The 17,312-nt window shown below is 39.0% G+C and overlaps 1 protein-coding gene across 1 annotated transcript in view; it reads left to right on the forward strand.

Moving 5' to 3' along the window:
• Positions 1-1,091: 1,091 nt before the first annotated feature.
• GRID1 (glutamate ionotropic receptor delta type subunit 1) overlaps positions 1,092-17,312 on the forward strand; it is a 255,289-nt gene continuing 239,068 nt past the window's right edge. Inside the window, exon 1 of the mRNA XM_057371418.1 lies at positions 1,092-1,368. Coding sequence (XP_057227401.1) covers positions 1,095-1,368 — 274 coding nt within the window. The 5' untranslated portion in view covers positions 1,092-1,094. The remainder of the gene's footprint in view (positions 1,369-17,312) is intronic.

Genomic DNA, 17,312 nt, shown 5'->3' on the forward strand with positions numbered 1-17,312 from the left:
AGTAAATTTAAATAATGCTGCTGACATATGTTTATTGTAAAGACCATCAAGGAAATAATTTTAAAAGCTCTTCATCTTTGTTGCATTAGGATACATGTTGAACATTCTGTGCATAGAAAAGATCAAACATTTTCTTTCTGTTATCACATATCAAAGTGAAATATATCTATTTTCTGTCTGCTCTAAGAAGATTTTTGGTGGAGGGGTTTGTTGGTGAGAAACAGTTATGCATTCAATTACCCAGGCTTTGCGTAATTAATATTAATTGATACTTAACTGCTAATTACTATTAATTATTCACAACCTGTCTACTTCCTTTGACTTTCTGGTCTCTGAAAGTATGTACTTACAAGGGTTTAGAGTGGGATAAAGAAATGCTTTTAACAGGTTGCGGTCTCTTTTGTACCTCTGAAGTGGGTGCATTTCCCCGGCGTTGAGGCAGCGGGGCAGTGGCGGTGTGGCTGCAGTCCCGCAGCCTTGTGCGCTCACCTTGCAGGGGATCTTTTTAAGGACAGCTACAGTGTTTCTAATAATTGTTCAGTCATTCACGAGCTGTCTTGGCTCTAAAGAAGGCCTTTGTTGTTTCCTCGTTACTCTGAGATGCACAGTGAATGTTTTTTTATCAGTTTAAAGAGTCCTTAAAACTCCACTGAGTGAGGCAAATCCTTGGAATGGAATTTGCTCTTTATTGTTTGAAATCTTCGTCCAATGTACCCAGTGAAAATTCAGGGGTTAAAACAGAGAAGTGAGTTTTAAAAAATGGGAATTCAGTTGCCACTTCCACTGGGAATGACCTGAAGCAAGGGCCGTAATCTCCRTCCACATCAGCTGTCTCAAGGACTGACAGAAGTTACGTTATCTGTCCTCAACTCTGGCATATTGGGGCAGATTGCAGAAGTTGTCTGCTTCTGTAAGGTGCAGGATCTAACTCTGAAAGGCTTCAGCTGTTAGAGTAATATAAATCATTTCAGCCCTGWGTTGATGGCAAGGGCAAAGCCTGTCTCATTCCCTCCTCAGAGTCTAGGCTGGCCAAAAAAATTGCTGAGCTTGTTCAAACCCTGCTTCATGTCTTGTGTTCCCCAGCCTGTGACCTGATGACCCTGGGGATCCTAGCCTTGGTGACATCGACGGGCTGYGCCTCGGCCAACGCGCTGCAGTCGCTGACGGACGCCATGCACATCCCTCACCTGTTCGTGCAGCGCAGCACGGGTGGCTCTCCACGCACGGCGTGCCAGCTCAACCCCAGCCCCGAGGATGAGGAGTACACGCTGGCCGCGCGCCCRCCCGTGCGCCTCAACGATGTCATGCTCAAGCTGGTCACCGAGCTGCGCTGGCAGAAGTTCATCGTCTTCTACGACAGCGATTATGGTGAGGAAAGGACAGCGTTTCAGGCATTAAATTAATTTCTTTTTAATTGGGAGGTAGGGAGGGTAATAKAAAGGGAAGGGTGGAATACGACTTGCTGGGTTTTTTGTTGACAAAGGAGAAAGTGTTTCAAGTGGATGCAGGTCTTTGGCTTGAAGGAAAGGTTGCTGTSAAGAGTTAGTTCTCAGACAAGGAGCAAAGTTGCTTAGCAACACCTACCCAGACAGACAAAGTTTGAATCATCTCACACTTTCCCAGTAAAATATTAATTGAATGTTGACATGGATCGGCAGGGGTCACATAGGTGTGCAAGGAGTTCAGCATGGTCTCTCTACCTGTTCCAGAAAACACTTTCTATTAAGGCTGAGTATTGTTCTCATTAAAAATTAATTTTTGCAGTAACTATTACTTTTTTCATAYGCTTCCTCACACTATTCTCTATCTGGACTAAATTTTACAGTGATCTACTTTTGGTGTTAAACCAGAAAGTAGATTTAGCATTTTCATGAAATCTCATGTTCATGAAATTTCCTTCAGTGAAATTTTTACTTTGGGCTGAAACTTGAGGAAAAGGAGTCTCTGCCTAAGTGAATTTGGTACTGTATGATAGGTGTAAGGAATAATAAAACCCCAAATCTCTCACTGTGCTAGGTTCCAGAGGGAAAGGGAGCTGTGTATATTTTTTTTATATSTCCCCCCAACTGATATGGGCCCTGTTTCATACGTTAAATTTGTGGTATGTTCAGCACTCTTAGGATATAGGATCTGTAACGGGGAAAATGAATGGGGCAGGGGGGAAATAAATCTTCTGTGGTGTGTTTTAAAATCCTGTCCTGCTAAAACTTTTGCTTTAAAATGCACTGCATAATCTTTTGATGTRGTGATTTACCAAGAACAGCATACAAAAAAAAAAAGGAAGCTTAAGGTTAAATCACAGTTGGAAAAATAATCTTATGTGTGTCTATGCATACAGTTTAGTTTTTATRCAGTATTCCATAGTTGCAAAATAAGTTTTTATTTGCATTCTCTTTATATCCTCTCAGATTTTCAGTGGCAAGTCAGAGAGAAATAACATCTCTGATTTTAAACTTTGGTTAGTCTTGGTTTAAAAGCCCCMAAAATCCAGCAAGCAAACAAAGGAAAAAGCAACAATCCTGAGTCTGAAAGTGTTCTGAAAGTCTTGTGTGCAGATTTCTTTTTCAGTTTCTAGTTAGTTACTTGCTGTTTCTTCAAGAGGAACATTGGAGATGATGAGGAGGGTTTCAAATAAGAAATCAACTGTAACATCCTTTTAATAACATGGAATTGTTTAAGCATGAGAAGACTTCCATGATGCTTGTAGAGCTAATCTGTAGAATCAAAAATCTAGTAACCCAGTGAATAAACTGCCCTGTAATTACTGTCCTATGTGTAATGCTTGAATAGTGAATGCTTTGAAAGCAAAAGTCACAAGGTACATGGCTAAGTGTTCTTTTGCTGGCCTTGTGGTAGTGATGAGAAAGTTGCTCCTTAGCAGGAGATCGGGTTTAAAGAGTCAAAATTATTCCAACACTTTTTCCCTTCATTCTTGAAATAATTATCTCATAAGGACGTCTTAGAAACCCACTAAGTGCTCTGTGTGCAAACTGCTCCTGCCCATTTTCCCTGGTAGCCAATCTGCTTACTGAAGTATGCTCTCCCTTATTCCAGTGATGCATCTGGGTTTCTTTGCCTTTTTTTTTTTTTTTTTTTTTTTTNAATCCTGAATTCCCTAATTTGTATATTGTCTAAATTCAGTTATGATCAAATTTATCTTTTCCATTTAGCACAGGCTGTATCAGTAAAACAGTAAGGTTGTGGCAAGTTGCCACAGGCATTCTTCTCCTTCCAATGGGGAGTGTGGGGCACATTGCAGCTGACCATGTGCTGTTTTCTCTCCTTCTCCTCATGGCTGTGACATCCATCTTATACTAATTCTGCTAGGATAATTCTTTTTCATAAGAATTTGGTGGGAGGGGTTTCCATAAAGAAGCCAACTGAACCTGTCCTGTGTGGGCAGGGATCAGAGGATGAATTACCCAGTTCCCAGGGTATTGCACACTGAGCTCCAAAAAGAGATGCCTGGCTCCTGGGGCATGGCCCTCTCCTCAGCACTGAGCTTCAGAGCCCTGCTCCTTCTCCAGTGGCATCTCCCTGCTCAGTGGGCAGGACTTSCCTGCTGGTGTGATGAGGGAGGTGATCTGCTTGTGATTACAGAGAGTTTCCAGCGCTGGGCTTTTGTGCTTTTCTGTAATAAGCAGTCCTTCTCTACCTGATCTCTAAAGGCTGTACTGTTTCTTTGAGTAGTGTTTTAATCTGTTCATTTCCTGATTTATGAAGACCTGTAGTGTCCTCCATGTGGAATCTGTCAGATTTTCTGAAGACAGAATAGCATTTCACAATTTAAAATCCCATRTTTATAGTAATGCTGTGTTACATTGAAGCTGAAAATTATTTGTTAAGGTTATTACTTGTCCCTTCCCTGACATACATTTTTAATTGTAATTTCTGCACTGGCTGAATTATGGAAAAGTAATGGACTTGGCCATTAGAAACAGAGTAGTTTCTGAAGAGCCTAACAAGCCTGAAATATTCTTGTGAATACAATAAAATATGCTTTGTTTGACACTGAAAGATAAAAAGGTATGCACAACTTCAGTGAAAAGATATGGTCCTTTACAGTAAAATGCCTTAAAATCTGCAATAAGAAATTGAGTGTTTTGATAGGAAAGATGGCGAAGTTTTAAAGAAATGTTTGCTAAATGGAAGTGGTAGAAGCAGTGTACAAACTGTGGCATTCCACCTAAGGTGGAATTCCCTTGTGGTGAATGGATAATGGCTTGGCTCTGGACAGATGACCTTTCAAAGATTTGCAGTTGATGGTTGCAGCACTCAGTCTCCTCAATGATACTGTTCTACTGAGCTGTACCAACAGGGGAGAGCTTGGTTGATCATAATCCATTCAGCTTTCCTTTACTTACCTAAGAAAAATGGGTAGTTCRTACAGATATTGCATCTTCATGATGTAGCCCTTGTTTTTTCACTCATCTCATTTATGATTTATGTGTAATTTCAGAAGATGCAGAGAAACCTGCTCCCCATTGATCACCCTGGGAGCTCTGTTGCTGAGATTGACGTTCATTTTCTGCAGGAAAAAGCCAAGCTGACCCTAAGTTTGTCAGTGGCTCTTAGATGGTTCTCTTTGGAGCCAGGTCTACTCACCTGTAAACAAACATGCAACAGACTTCAGATCTGCTGTGCCATCCTAAAAAGATTCAGCTGTGCTGACGTGTTTTGAATTTTTTCCTCTACAGGAGCTTCTTCTGTGCCTCTACATATATTGCAACAATGTGTACAGGCCTGCTGGAAGTTTAATGTTTTATTTCGCTGACCTTCTGGGTGCAGAAGCATCAGTAATCAAATTGTCTGACAGAAAGATTGGTAGTGGGGCAAGTTTCATAAAGAATCTTAGCAAACTGTAAAATGACTACAAGTTAAAAGCAGTGGGTGCCACCCACAATGAGATGAGGTTGGGAAATAAACAGTTGGCACTGTGCTTCTAGGGTGAGCAAATAAACAGATGTATGGGTAGAGAAGGGTTTTGGAGGCTGGATAGCAAAATGAAAACAATGAGGAATATTAAGTCATGTTTCTGACAAGAAATGTGAGTAATAGCTATGTTTTCACTAGATGAACCTTACTGCTGAAAACCAGTTTTTAATCTCTGTAGGTAGATTAGTTCTCTTTGCTTTCCTACATATATGTCTGCATATCCATATTACAAAATGTAAGATAAAATAGGGTGTTTTCTTATGAGTCCACTTTATCGATGAAAATGATATTAGGCCTGTGAAAAGTAACTGTAATATTTTATTCTTAAGTTTTGGTGTCAGGAAGCAGGTGTTGTCTGCTGAAGAAAAGAATTGTATAAAAGTTTTACAGAAGAAACTTAAGAAGAATATTTGACCTTCCAAACCTGTATATAAGAGCATGGTTCCTACAGGGGAAAAACCCCAAGGCCACAATTTGATTTCTAAATTATGTTCAAAACTTTTTTTTTTTTTTAAATTTAGAGATCTGTTCTTATTCGTTGATGCTGCATTAGCTTTGAATTCCACTTGATCAGTCTTGCTATGTGKGAAGAAGTTAATTTTCAGTATGACTGGTTTTGTGGGAAGTTGTTTCCCMCAGCGATTATGTGGCAGTTTTATTTAGAGTCCTGCCTGTAAAGGGCCTCAGCCATGGTTATAAGTTACAGGAACTGTGCTATTAATAATTTTACAACAAGCTATTGATCCTGGAATGGTCTGTCTTTTGTCAAGATCCCTTTGTGCAGGCTGCTACTCTTGCAATTATTTAATTTGCAGAGGAATTTCATAATGGAAATTGAGAAATGCATAATGCATTTACACAGTCCACATGGAGCACTGCACATCATTTGTGATGCAAAGCATTGGCTTTCACAACAAAAAAAGAAGCAATGAAGAACATTTGTATATAAACTACTTTCACCTCACCTGCTTTAAGGTTTTCTTTAATCCTTGTCTGTTTATAACATAAGTTATCTTCTGCTTTCTGTATCATGGTTTCAGCTGTCAGACAGCCACTTCTGCATCACTGGGGCTGCCGTATTTCCATTGAACATGCCTTGCTTAGGGTAAATACAGGGAATCTGGCACTTGAGGTGTTGAGCCAGCTGCACACGTATTGGTGGGTGCCCTTTCAGCAATCTGACACTGCCAGGAAGTGTCAGACTTTTCCTGCGTGAGCTGTGTGGTTGAGTTTGCATGTGTTATTAAAAATACCTGTTTTTTTCCAAGTGGCTGGTACATCCCAGCTGGAACTGTTGTGGAGAAACTTGCATTGGAATTGCTGTTTGAATAGTAAGATATATAGAATTGAGGCAGCCAGCTGCAGAGAAATATAAATTCTTTATGGTCATCAATCTGCAGCAGCAATCACTTAGGGAGGGAATTGATGGACATCTCCACGTACAGCTGCTGTATGAGATGATAAAAGGGAAGSAATAGACTGGGGCTAAGCACCTTTTCACCCCAGCAAGGAACAGAATCCTCCGAGTGTTTATTCTACACAATTTCTGCATTGCCTAGTTATTCAGGCATAACTGGGTACCAATGTCTAGTTTCTAGACAAATATAAAATCTATCTGGAAAAAATTAAGACTTTCCTGTAGAAAGTTTGTGTCTTATAGCTTTATGTATGATCATCATTGCAGCAGCAGAGAATGCCAGGAAAGAAAGAATTCAGCCAAATTCTCTGGGGAGTTTGTGATACCATGGGATAGAGGAAAGAAAAAAACCCTGACCTTTTGACTTTTACATTGAATTTGATCTGGAAGCTATTGAAGAAATGGCATTGTGTGTTCCCATACTTATCTTTGAATCACTGTTCTGACTGTTGCAGCACTTAAAGTAATTGGTCTACTTAAATTAAGCATGGATTTTTGTCATTTCTGATTGTATTTTTTTTTATTTAGTAATGAATCACAGTATATAACAGCAAATGTAATTMAAGAAAGTCAATTTCACTTCAAATTATTACTTATCCATTGCTTTTAGTACTTTGATTTTTAAGRTACGTGCGTGTGTGTGCTAGTAGAAAGAGTAGGATTTCTCCCTCTCTAACCCCCCCATAATTCCTAGTCAGGTATGGGAGCATGGGCAGAGGTTGTTTCCTATAAAAGCTRTTAAAGACTTCCAGGACAATGCCTGATGTGATGTACAAATGATCTTGAAGTTATGGTACAGCCTTTATTCTCAATTTGTGCTGTCATAGTTTACCTGTAAGTTCAATGTTAGCAAAACCAGTCAGAGATCTCTGGGCCAAGGCTTTGGGCTGTTTCAGTCATCTTGTCTCGCTCATAAATTCAAGGCAAATYCAGGAAATCATTCTGGCCTTTCAAATAGTTTGAAAAACGTTTTGCAAAGAGATGATGCAAGTTCTTTTGAAAAATTCAAAATCCCCTGGACTGACGCTTTCAGAACAGAAGGCTTGTGCTCAGTATTCCAAATAGATATTTTTTAAATCACTTGGTTTATTAAAAGGCTTCAGAAGTCTGTATCTGGGGGCATGCTCATGAAAAAGAGCAATGAACAGSTTTATTAGAAGCAGTTTTCCACCAGTTGTTCAGCTCAGTCATCTAGTCAAAAGTGATTATTAATCTACTCCTGAAAGCCTTCATTGTTCATTTTTTACTGTTGCTTTTTCAACTCTTTGTTTCATTTTAGTGACCAGTCTTCAGTCTCAGCTTTGCAGAAACTAGTGGCTACTGGTGATTCTGATTTTTCCCCCCTTTATATTCTGAAAAGAGAAATGTTTTGTAATGCAGCACACACTGTCTAAATAAAGTGCAGAGTTCAGCAGCCTGGAACCAGAGGGTGCAAATTAATTCATTTTGAGCAGAGACATCTTTGAAAATTGTACATGTCATCTGCGGAAAATCCCAAGTTCTTGACTTTCTTTCCCTGACTGATGGTAATTTGAGTCTCTTGAGTTTTGAGCCGTGGCACGAAGCTGAACTGTTTGTTCAGGTGCGTGAAAAGCACAAGGAGAAATGTGAGGATGATTTGGTCTACTTGAGCAGGGAATCTGAGGAGCTCATTCCAGTAGGGAGTCCCTGTAGTTCACATGTGTTAGGGACTGAATGTTTATGCATCCATTTAGAGATTGTTCGATAAAAGCATAGCTGGAAATTGAACAGAAAGGTAGACATTTGTACTGGAGGATGTATGCTGGGCTTTAGGCAGTGACTTCATTCTGAGAAAATATATTTGGATATCTCAATTTGCAGTGAGCTTTGAATAAGTCCCTATTGGCTTTCACGAAAGCAGTAGGGGAGAGGATTCATCTGTACCTATAGGTATAAATGGATAGATTTAGATATGAAAATATAGATATTGATGTATGAATGACAAGATAAATAGTAAAGGAGCATGAGTGTTTATATACATGCATGTGTGTACACTTGTGTGTGAGTGTATGCATGAGTCCACACACGGAATCAAGGAATCATATTTCCTCTGCTCCTTTTGTGTCTTTACCCACTGCCCCCAGTGATCTTTCTGATGCCACTATGGCCAGGACTTCTTTGAGTTCTTTCCTGTTTGGAGACTCTTTTTTTTTTATTTTACCTATTTGAGAGTTGATGTGGCTTCCCATGACTTTTTTCTGTTTTYCTTATTGAGAGAGGAACCCTATTCCTTCTCACATTTCTTATTTTTAGATCCTGTGTTTTCTTTTTTTATTTTTCTTATGGCTAAACTTTTTTGTGGGTTTGCTGGCTTTCTTCAGAACACTGTCCAAATTGTTTTTAATGTCTAGCTAGTATAGCTGCACAATTTTCCCCTCCTTGCCAGAGACATGCAAAGGATCTTCATTGAATTGTGCTGTACAGGCCTTCTGCATTTACCTTCTTGTGTATTTAATGTTTGGATCTGGTGCTCTGGGAATTATTTTAAGAGTTRCTTCAATCATTTTAGGAAAAAATGCATCATTAGACTGTAAAAATCAAATAAAAAGCAAAGAAAAAAAGGCTTCAAAGTTTGGATTTTTTAGTCAGAGCCCATTACCAATGTAATCTGAATGTATGAGTTCTATTGGAGAATGCTTTAATATTCATCGTCTTGTTATAGCATTTGTTTAAGTGGAAATAATGCGTTCCTTTTTGTGTACAAATTGAGTAAATAGGATTAGTCTCACTACTGGSGAGCATTGAGTCCTACAGAGATCCTTTTTAACAGTGGATATTTTGTTTTAGAGTTTCTTGGTTTAGTAATCAAGACTCAAATAGACTCTTTCTTACAAAGCCATGTGGGAGAATTATGGAGGGCTTCAAGAAAGAGACAAAAATTGAACTGGGACATCCCTTGCAATAATTTCATTGATTACTCCYTGTGATGGGCGAGCACTAAATGGARTACTGTAGCACTGTTTGCMGACAGTAGTTGAGTTCATCAATTTGGAATGTCCTGTGGGGTCAGGAACTATTGACAGTCCTCACTTCATTGAATCATTTAGATTGGAAAAGACCTTTAAGATCATAAATTCCCAATATTAACCATGTCCTTAAGTGTCATGTCTCCAGGTCTTGTAAAAACATCCAGGATGGTAACTCCACCAACTCCACTGCTTCCCTGGGCAGCCTGTTCATACCAAAAGAGCAAGTAATAGCCAATGCCTGAAGTAAAAAATACCTTCCTTGCACAGTGGGCCATAACCCAGTGATCTGACTTGTTCTAACACAGCCTCTCAGTAATTTTGAAAGTTACTTTACTTTGGCCCACTTGCATTAGTATTTGATCTTGTCATTAACAGGAATTAAGACATATCTCATCTTCCAGAAGCTATATAATAACATCAAAGGAACTTTGTTAAGAAAGCATTCATCCATTAACTGGAACCAAATAGTATTTCTGTAGTCAACTTTATCCTTCAAATAACAGCATCTTTACAGGAAGGAATGGTCATTTATTTTTTGTCTTAGCAATAATAATCCCTCCCACTGTGAAAGAATAATTARAGGTCAAATTCCAGCATTGTATTCATGAGTGAGCGCAGCCTGAGCACCAACACCTAACTGGACACCCCACTAGGCTCTTGTGGTGCAATAGGAATCTTGGCTGAAGGAACAGCAGTGTGCTTTAATTTTCAGTGAAGGCTTTCCCTGTTRCTCTGCATTAAAGATGCTTCATTATGATTGTCTTATGTGGCAGCATATATGAGTGCATCAAATTATTTAAAAGTAGTTTGGACCACCCAAAGTGCACTCTTTGGTGACCTTCTCAGGCTCTGCTGTATCAAGTTGTATCTGTGGGAGTCTTTGTGGTACTTTATATCTTCTATTCTCTCCCATCTTGTGCAGCCACATCAGTCTGGACAAGCTGTAATTAAGTGAAACAATATATTATAGWACTAAAATAGGAATAACAAGGGCAGCCTTGCAATGGGAAGGGTGGGAGSTGAGGGAAGAGGAACATTTCAAATGCTGGATTATTGGCCAATTAGTGAGGTTGACTGAGTACTTATGACAGGTGTATTTAAGTTTTCTTTCTCTCAAATCCTAATTAAATCATTGGAAAGGAAGATAATTCCAAATTATGGTAGGAGCAGAGCCTGGAACCCCAGAGACWAGTGATTCTGACATGTTCAATGACCTTCAGTAGCCACACATGAAATTCAGGGAGGTGTGACATTGGTATGATGGCAGTGATGACATGAGGGATTGGAGGTGCTTTTGGGGGAATCTCAGACCATCCTGTTCAGCTTGCTATAATAATTTCATGTGTTCCTTTTGAATCTGCTTTAGACTGAAAATTAACAAATTAGGAGTAATAGGACTCTTGAAGGTTTTTTAGTTGTGTCAGAGAACAGTTAGACATTTAGGGTCTCTTCAGATAGATACATCAAAAAGGTGTTTGATGGTATCTAATGTGCTGTGCTTGAAAAAAAAAAACAAAACCCAATCAAGCAGACTTAAGTGGCAGGATAGAAAAGTGCAGTTAGCAGTGAGATTTGTCTGCTTCCCTGTATAGGYTTATATGTAGTAAAGATGATAGAAGGCCTTAATTTCACTTAGCAACTCTACTGCACTTCATTTTTWAAAAAATGAACATTGTAAAAATTAGCTAAAAGCTTCACGTTTTGGGGGGAAGGGGAGGAAGGTACTTTGTTTCTAAGACTGAGATCTATTGTTTAAAGAATCTGGACTGAGTCAGCTAAAAATAATAAAGATTTTAAAAAGTTACTTTCTTTTTTCTCAGATCATGCAGGAGCAGATGTACTACTAACTTGAAAAATGAGTGAAAGGTCTCCTTGAAATCTAGATATTAGCAAGCAATCAGAGGAGAGGGGAGTCTTGAATTCTCAGACTGCTGAATATCAGTCCTGCTGCAGGAAGGTCTGATGTGAGTAAACACCTACAGGACTAGTGAGTGCTGCTGCTCAGGAAAGAGTTTGTTCCTAACATTCCAGTGTTCAATCCCTTTTTTGTGCTAATTAACCTTCTGTGTTTCATCTTCCTTAGATGATGTTGTGAAGGCTCAATGTTATTCTTCCATTGTGTAATGGATAGGAATGGAGTAAACCATCTCTAAGAGAGTTCTAAAAAATTGGGTCTACAGTAGTCATTGTGCTCGTTTAGGATCTGCTAGAAATATTTGAATTTATTCATGGTTAATGCAAGGYTTAGCTTTCTCCCATTCACCTCCTGTTTATTTTAAAATTCCTCTGAAGGTGAGCATTTCCTTTCCTTGGGACTTCATGAAATTTCTTAATCGCTTTACAGTAAAATCAGGCAAATTTGAGACCCTTGTGCTGCAGAGGGGCTGGCAGTGCTCCTGAGGGAAAGGAACATCCTTACAAAACTAATAATCATTTCAGGGCAGGGGGAGTATTTGAGGAGCTCTGATGCTTTGCAGGAGAGAATTACATTTTCATAGCAAGTTTTTAGTATTAATGTATGATGAAAGATTACCCTTGCTGTTTAGCTAATTAGACATTTGGTTTTTAATAATGATGAAAGCTAGTGTTAGACAATCAGGGCGACCATTTGGGGATTCTGAATGATTGTTTAGAAAGCAAAAAGCCTAGTTGAGTTTCATCTTAGTTGTGGTCACTGATGCTTTTCAAGTATTATCTCAGCAGAAATCTGTAGAGACACTTTTTTTGTCATGGATTTATTAGAAAAAGAAGACATAAGAGTAGGTATGGTTTTTGCATTTAAATGGGAGTGATTTTGGAGATGTTTAGATCAACATGTTCCTGAGTCGTCTTATTTATGTTGCCAATCTAACTTTTTTAAAAAATTGATAAAAAATATTGATTTGAGTGTTCTCTTTAGCAGAACRCACTAACCAAAATAAGCAGCTAAATTTGTTTCCTTAATAATGGTTTYAAGACTGGAAATTGGCAAGCCAGAGTAGACCTGTGGGGATATATGCAAATAGCTTTGTTTTCCCATATGTCTTGGGTGGGAGGATTGCTGCTTTCTATTTAGCTAATTCTTTGTGTTAAAGAGATCTGGTGTTAGGGGAAAATATATTTATTTATTTTAAGGAAAAAGGAAAGACTCTGATGATAATGATCTGAAAGAAGCATTTTGAACAGTCCATGTTTATTGCTGTTAATTACTGTGCTAATTGTATAGATGTGGTAATGTGTGATGTTAATTCCTAGTTTATTTATTTGAAACATGTTAATGCATCCACAAGCGAGTTTTTCAGTAGAAAATCTTGTGTAGGATGTAGCCATGTTGTCAGACACCAGACTCTGCCCACAGCCTGTCTCATGGTGGGGTGTCTCTGACAGAACTTGACTTACTGATATGAAATATCATATGTTTAAAATAAAATTAAGCCAAAATAGTCATTAAACTTGAAGATCACAGAAGCTGAAAAGATGTTKTATCTTATGCTTTGAACTTCAGTTTCCAAAGAGAAGTATTTGGAGTTTCAATGTCAGGAAGATGACCRATTTTCATTGCCTTTAAAATAGTCTCAGTGCTTGCTCTACAGTTTGTTTTGCCTTTTGAGTATGTTTTTACCAAGACCTTTTTAAAAAATGTGACAAAACTGAATTTTTACTGAAATTTAAGAGAATCTTCCATATATCAATTTAATCTGTTTCAGACTGCAGGCCCTCATGGAGAAGGATTTATAAACTTTCCAACCACAATTGCAGTTATGTGTCCTCATCAGTCATAATAAACCCAATCCCATGTGTCTATCAGACTTTAATGCACCTTGTTCTTATCAATCAGAATAATTTGTACTGGGCCTTCATCAGTCAGGTTTACACTCATGGCCCATAACCCTCTGGTTACCAAATGGAGCATGCAAGCAGTGTCCACATCCCTCTGGCTTTTCCACAGATTTTCTGTCACTTTCAGATATTCTGAATGTTCAGGTTATGGGTTGTGTGTGTGGTTTAGACTTGTTTTCTTTTTAAAAAGCAGCAAACATTTATCACAAAGGTGAGGGTTGAGCTGAATTCCAGCCCCTAATGTTTCTTATTAAAATGTCAGTAACAGAAGCCAGCTAAAATCTAATTGTTCATACTTTTTGCATGAATCCTTTGAAAGAAAAGGTGGAGTGCCCCACTTTGTCACCAGTTTTGAAAAGAAACTCTGATTATTGCTTCATAATAGGGGTTGTATTTGTTAGCGTTCCTGTTGGAGAAGGCACTGCTTCCTCTCTTTGACACCTTGACCCAAAGGACTTAATTAGGCAAGAGATTATTGAACCAATGGAGGTCTTTTTCCGAACTACAAGCTTCTGGAGGGGCCTCGCTGTACTCGCAAGCAGTTTTGTTCTGCTCRTGTTAAGGGTGAGGAAGTTAGATCAGTATTTATTAAGTCTGAAGTGGCTTCTGTGTTCATTTGTGGTTCATCTGACAGCCGTTCGCTTTGCAGTTAGTGTTTCTATTTAAGGTACATGCTTTGTCTCTCTCCTGGCTTCACACAGCAATGGAGAAATGGAGCCATCCCTATTAGAGGTAATTGGTAAAAAGCCATAACTACTGCCACACTATGCACTGCGCCTTATATCTCACTTTACGTGCTGAGGCTGCAAGTCAGAGCCTTCACAATGATTTGCCTTTCTCCCTTTGTGAGCACACGCTGCTTCTCAGACTTCACTGGAATGCAAGTCTTGAGCATTCTGTCCTTTTCTTGTGAGCTTTCCCTCACGATGTGAAGAGCTGTGGAGTTGTTTGGGCAACATTAATCAGGGGGCTAATCAGGAGCTGGTTGTGTTCCTTCCCCTGCAGTGTTCACACTTGAGGACATAGCAGCTGCCTGTACAGCAGCACAGCAGCTAATAAAAGCAGAGCCAGCTTTTGGGGAGAACTCTGTCAATTTGGCATGTCTGTCCTCACAGCTGCCCACCTGCTGCTGAGAGTAATTGGYGATGTAAAGGACAGGAGAAAAATAGGATATAACCACATGTGCACAACACAYATGAACATATGTGCTGAGACTATTTCAAGGTCCATTATGTGTTTGTATTCATGTCCTCATGCTGACGCCAAGTGTCATCACGTATTGCTCTTTGTATGTGTGTGATGTGTTTGTACAAATGTGTGTGCCTGTGTGCAAATGAAGAGTGAAGACAGTTGATGCTTGCCTTGATGAATGTCACTTACCTGGAACCTGTRGTTACAAGTTAAGCTTGAAATACAGAGATAGCATAAATACAAAAAAAAAATCCTTTAGGAATAGGAGTTTGGTTTGGTACCAGTTAGACACGTGAAAAATAGCTGCTTTTTTTCTGGGGTAAAAAAATACTAATTTCTTGTGCTCTTTTGTCGTTTGTGTATGTTCATTTGGTTTGTTTCTTTGTTTTGTTTTTTTTGTTTGTTTGTGGGTTCGTTTTGTTTTTTTTGGCAAATCGACATGTAGCTTTTCAGGCTCCCGAGCAAGTCAGTTTTATGAAGCTGGAGGGTAGGAACAACTTCATGGCATTCAGGCTTTGTAGGAACATACCTTCATTGAAACTGCACAGTGCCTTKTGCTACTTCCTTTGTGTGCACACAGCACAAATGTGAACTGGGTGTTCATCTTTGCCAGTGCACATGTGAAGAAAACCAACACAGAACCCACTGGTAATGAGTCGTGCCTGTTGTTATTAGAGCTGCAAAGGTTTTGAAGTGACTACTTTGTTTGTAGGTAACCCTGTTAGCTTTCTTTACCATTTTGCTTTTCAGATTTAATTTGTTGTGTTTCATGTGTCCTGAAGAGTGAGTGATCTTGGCAAGGTCAGGTTATGTAGGTAATGTGGTGTTGATTTGTGAGCACCAAGTATGGGGCAAACCCAGAGGAGWTGGAGTACTGTGAGCTGACTGCCTCTTAGTATTCTGCTCATGCTTTACACCAGAGGAAGAGAAGGAATCAAATAGAAAGTGTGAGATTTCCATCCCACAGCGCAGTGTGTGCCAGGCCGTCTGTTGTCAGGGGCTTCCCAAGGTAATGCTGTGTCTTCTCTCTGCCATCTCCTGGTTCAGTTGCCACTTTGTTATTAATGCATCATATGAACTGGGAAGCACAAGGAAACCTGTTATAGTATTTGTGCTTAGGCTTTGCAGAGTTTCTGAGTACTGAGTCTGATAGATGTGCTGCTGGAAGTTAGCTCCATTAGCTCCATGCATATTATAATTAAAATCAGATAAGCTGATAAATATTGAAGATGGTTGGCTGTAAATCCTGATGATAGTYAAGGTAAAATATGTTGTAACTTACATGATACTGAAGTAAAATTTTCTGAAGGACTTGTGTCAAGGACAAATTCAACTTCTTTTTAAGGATTAACGTATCTCCTAAGTTAAATGAAATGATAAAATTAAGTGTGATGTTAAGATGTTTGAAATTGTGAGAGCATGGAATAACGTAGTGYGAGTTTAATCACATTTTGACTGACATCAAGCTGAACGTCCATATATTAGAAGAAAGAGTGCTTGGGAGATCATGAAGAGACATTGCTTGGCTGTGCCGGGTTTTTCTGCTTGAACACTCTTGTTTACTSTTGGAAGTTTAGAATGATTGATAATAAAGCCCTCCACAATTTTCTTTCTGTCATGTGTAGTGTTTCRTATCACTATTAAGGCAAGTGACAAAAGGCATACAGTCTGAAGAGACMTAAGTGCAGTACAGCAGTGAGGTTTTCTATGCTAGTTCCCACTCCCTGAGACATTTTGATARTTGAGAGTTTGTTTCTGCTTCCCAGCATGTATTAAAATGGCAATAATTGCATAATCTCGGTCCTATCATGCCATATTAATTTTGAGTTCCCATTGTGTTGGTCTCTGTTTCATTGTACCCAGATGCTTATGTGGCAAACATTATGACTGGTAATTCTGTCTTAGGTAATGTTCTTTTCCTCTAATGTCCTTGTATACTGRTGATTGAAAGTTTAATATGTTTACACATAGAGGATTCCTGTATCAAAGTGGTTGTTGTGAGAGTGGAATCTGTATAGATAGAAAATGCTTAATTAATCTTCGTGTTATCTTCTCACAATTGGAGTTTTGTTTTGTTTTTACTGAAGTTGTCTTTCAGTGAAAGAGAGAAAGAAGGGACAGCAGGAGAGCAGGGTTGTTTCTTGTCAGTTGATTTTAAGAGTGTGTTGGGGTTGGAATTGTTTCATAGCACTRTGGAGGATGGTTTGTTTTTTAGAAACTTTTGAACAATATTATGCCAGGACAGTGAGGATCGTTGGTGCCTGGGGAATGAAAGGTGAGGTGCCACTGCTGAGAGCACTCTGCTTCACACTGCAGTGCTGGGGAAAGGGTCTGCACTGGCACAGGCTGGGCAGGGTCAGAAGGCTCCAGAAGGAGTGCTGGGAGACCCAAATGAGGSTGACCAGATTATGGAAAAATGCCTCTAGATTTTGGTATAAAAATGGTCCCTTCCTCGTAGCTCTTCTCTGCTATGTCACAGATCGTTATTAATATACATACGATTCCATGCAAATTGACAGCACAAATGTTCTGCTGTCCAGTTTGATAGTGGGGACCACGGCTGGGTTTGGTGATTTGTACAGGACAGGCCTTCATATCCAGTGATAGTTTCTTGTGAGCTGGGGCTGATGAAAAAACAGCTACAATGTATTGCAGAATGATGGAGGTCTGGGTAATTTCTGTGATGCAAAATGCCTTGAATGTTGGTAATATTTTACCTTTGTTTGGTCCATGGAAGAAAAGAATTTTCTTCCAACTTGATCATGAGTTCAGAATGTAAAACTGCTTGTATTTTACTTAATTTTTAATTTATTTGGGAACACTTTGATATMGAGTATGCAATGAAGTGTTTCAATAGATGGAGTTTCATCTTTAGAGGTAAATATTATTTGTCTTGCATGCACTCTTTCTGAAAACACTTGCAAGTAAAAGGCCAAATAAATTTAATATGCAGATGATTT

The sequence above is a fragment of the Malurus melanocephalus genome, unplaced genomic scaffold, assembly GCF_030028575.1.
Source record: "Malurus melanocephalus ecotype Western Australia unplaced genomic scaffold, MMel_1.1 scaffold_146, whole genome shotgun sequence".
In the NCBI taxonomy this organism is placed as follows: domain Eukaryota; kingdom Metazoa; phylum Chordata; class Aves; order Passeriformes; family Maluridae; genus Malurus; species Malurus melanocephalus.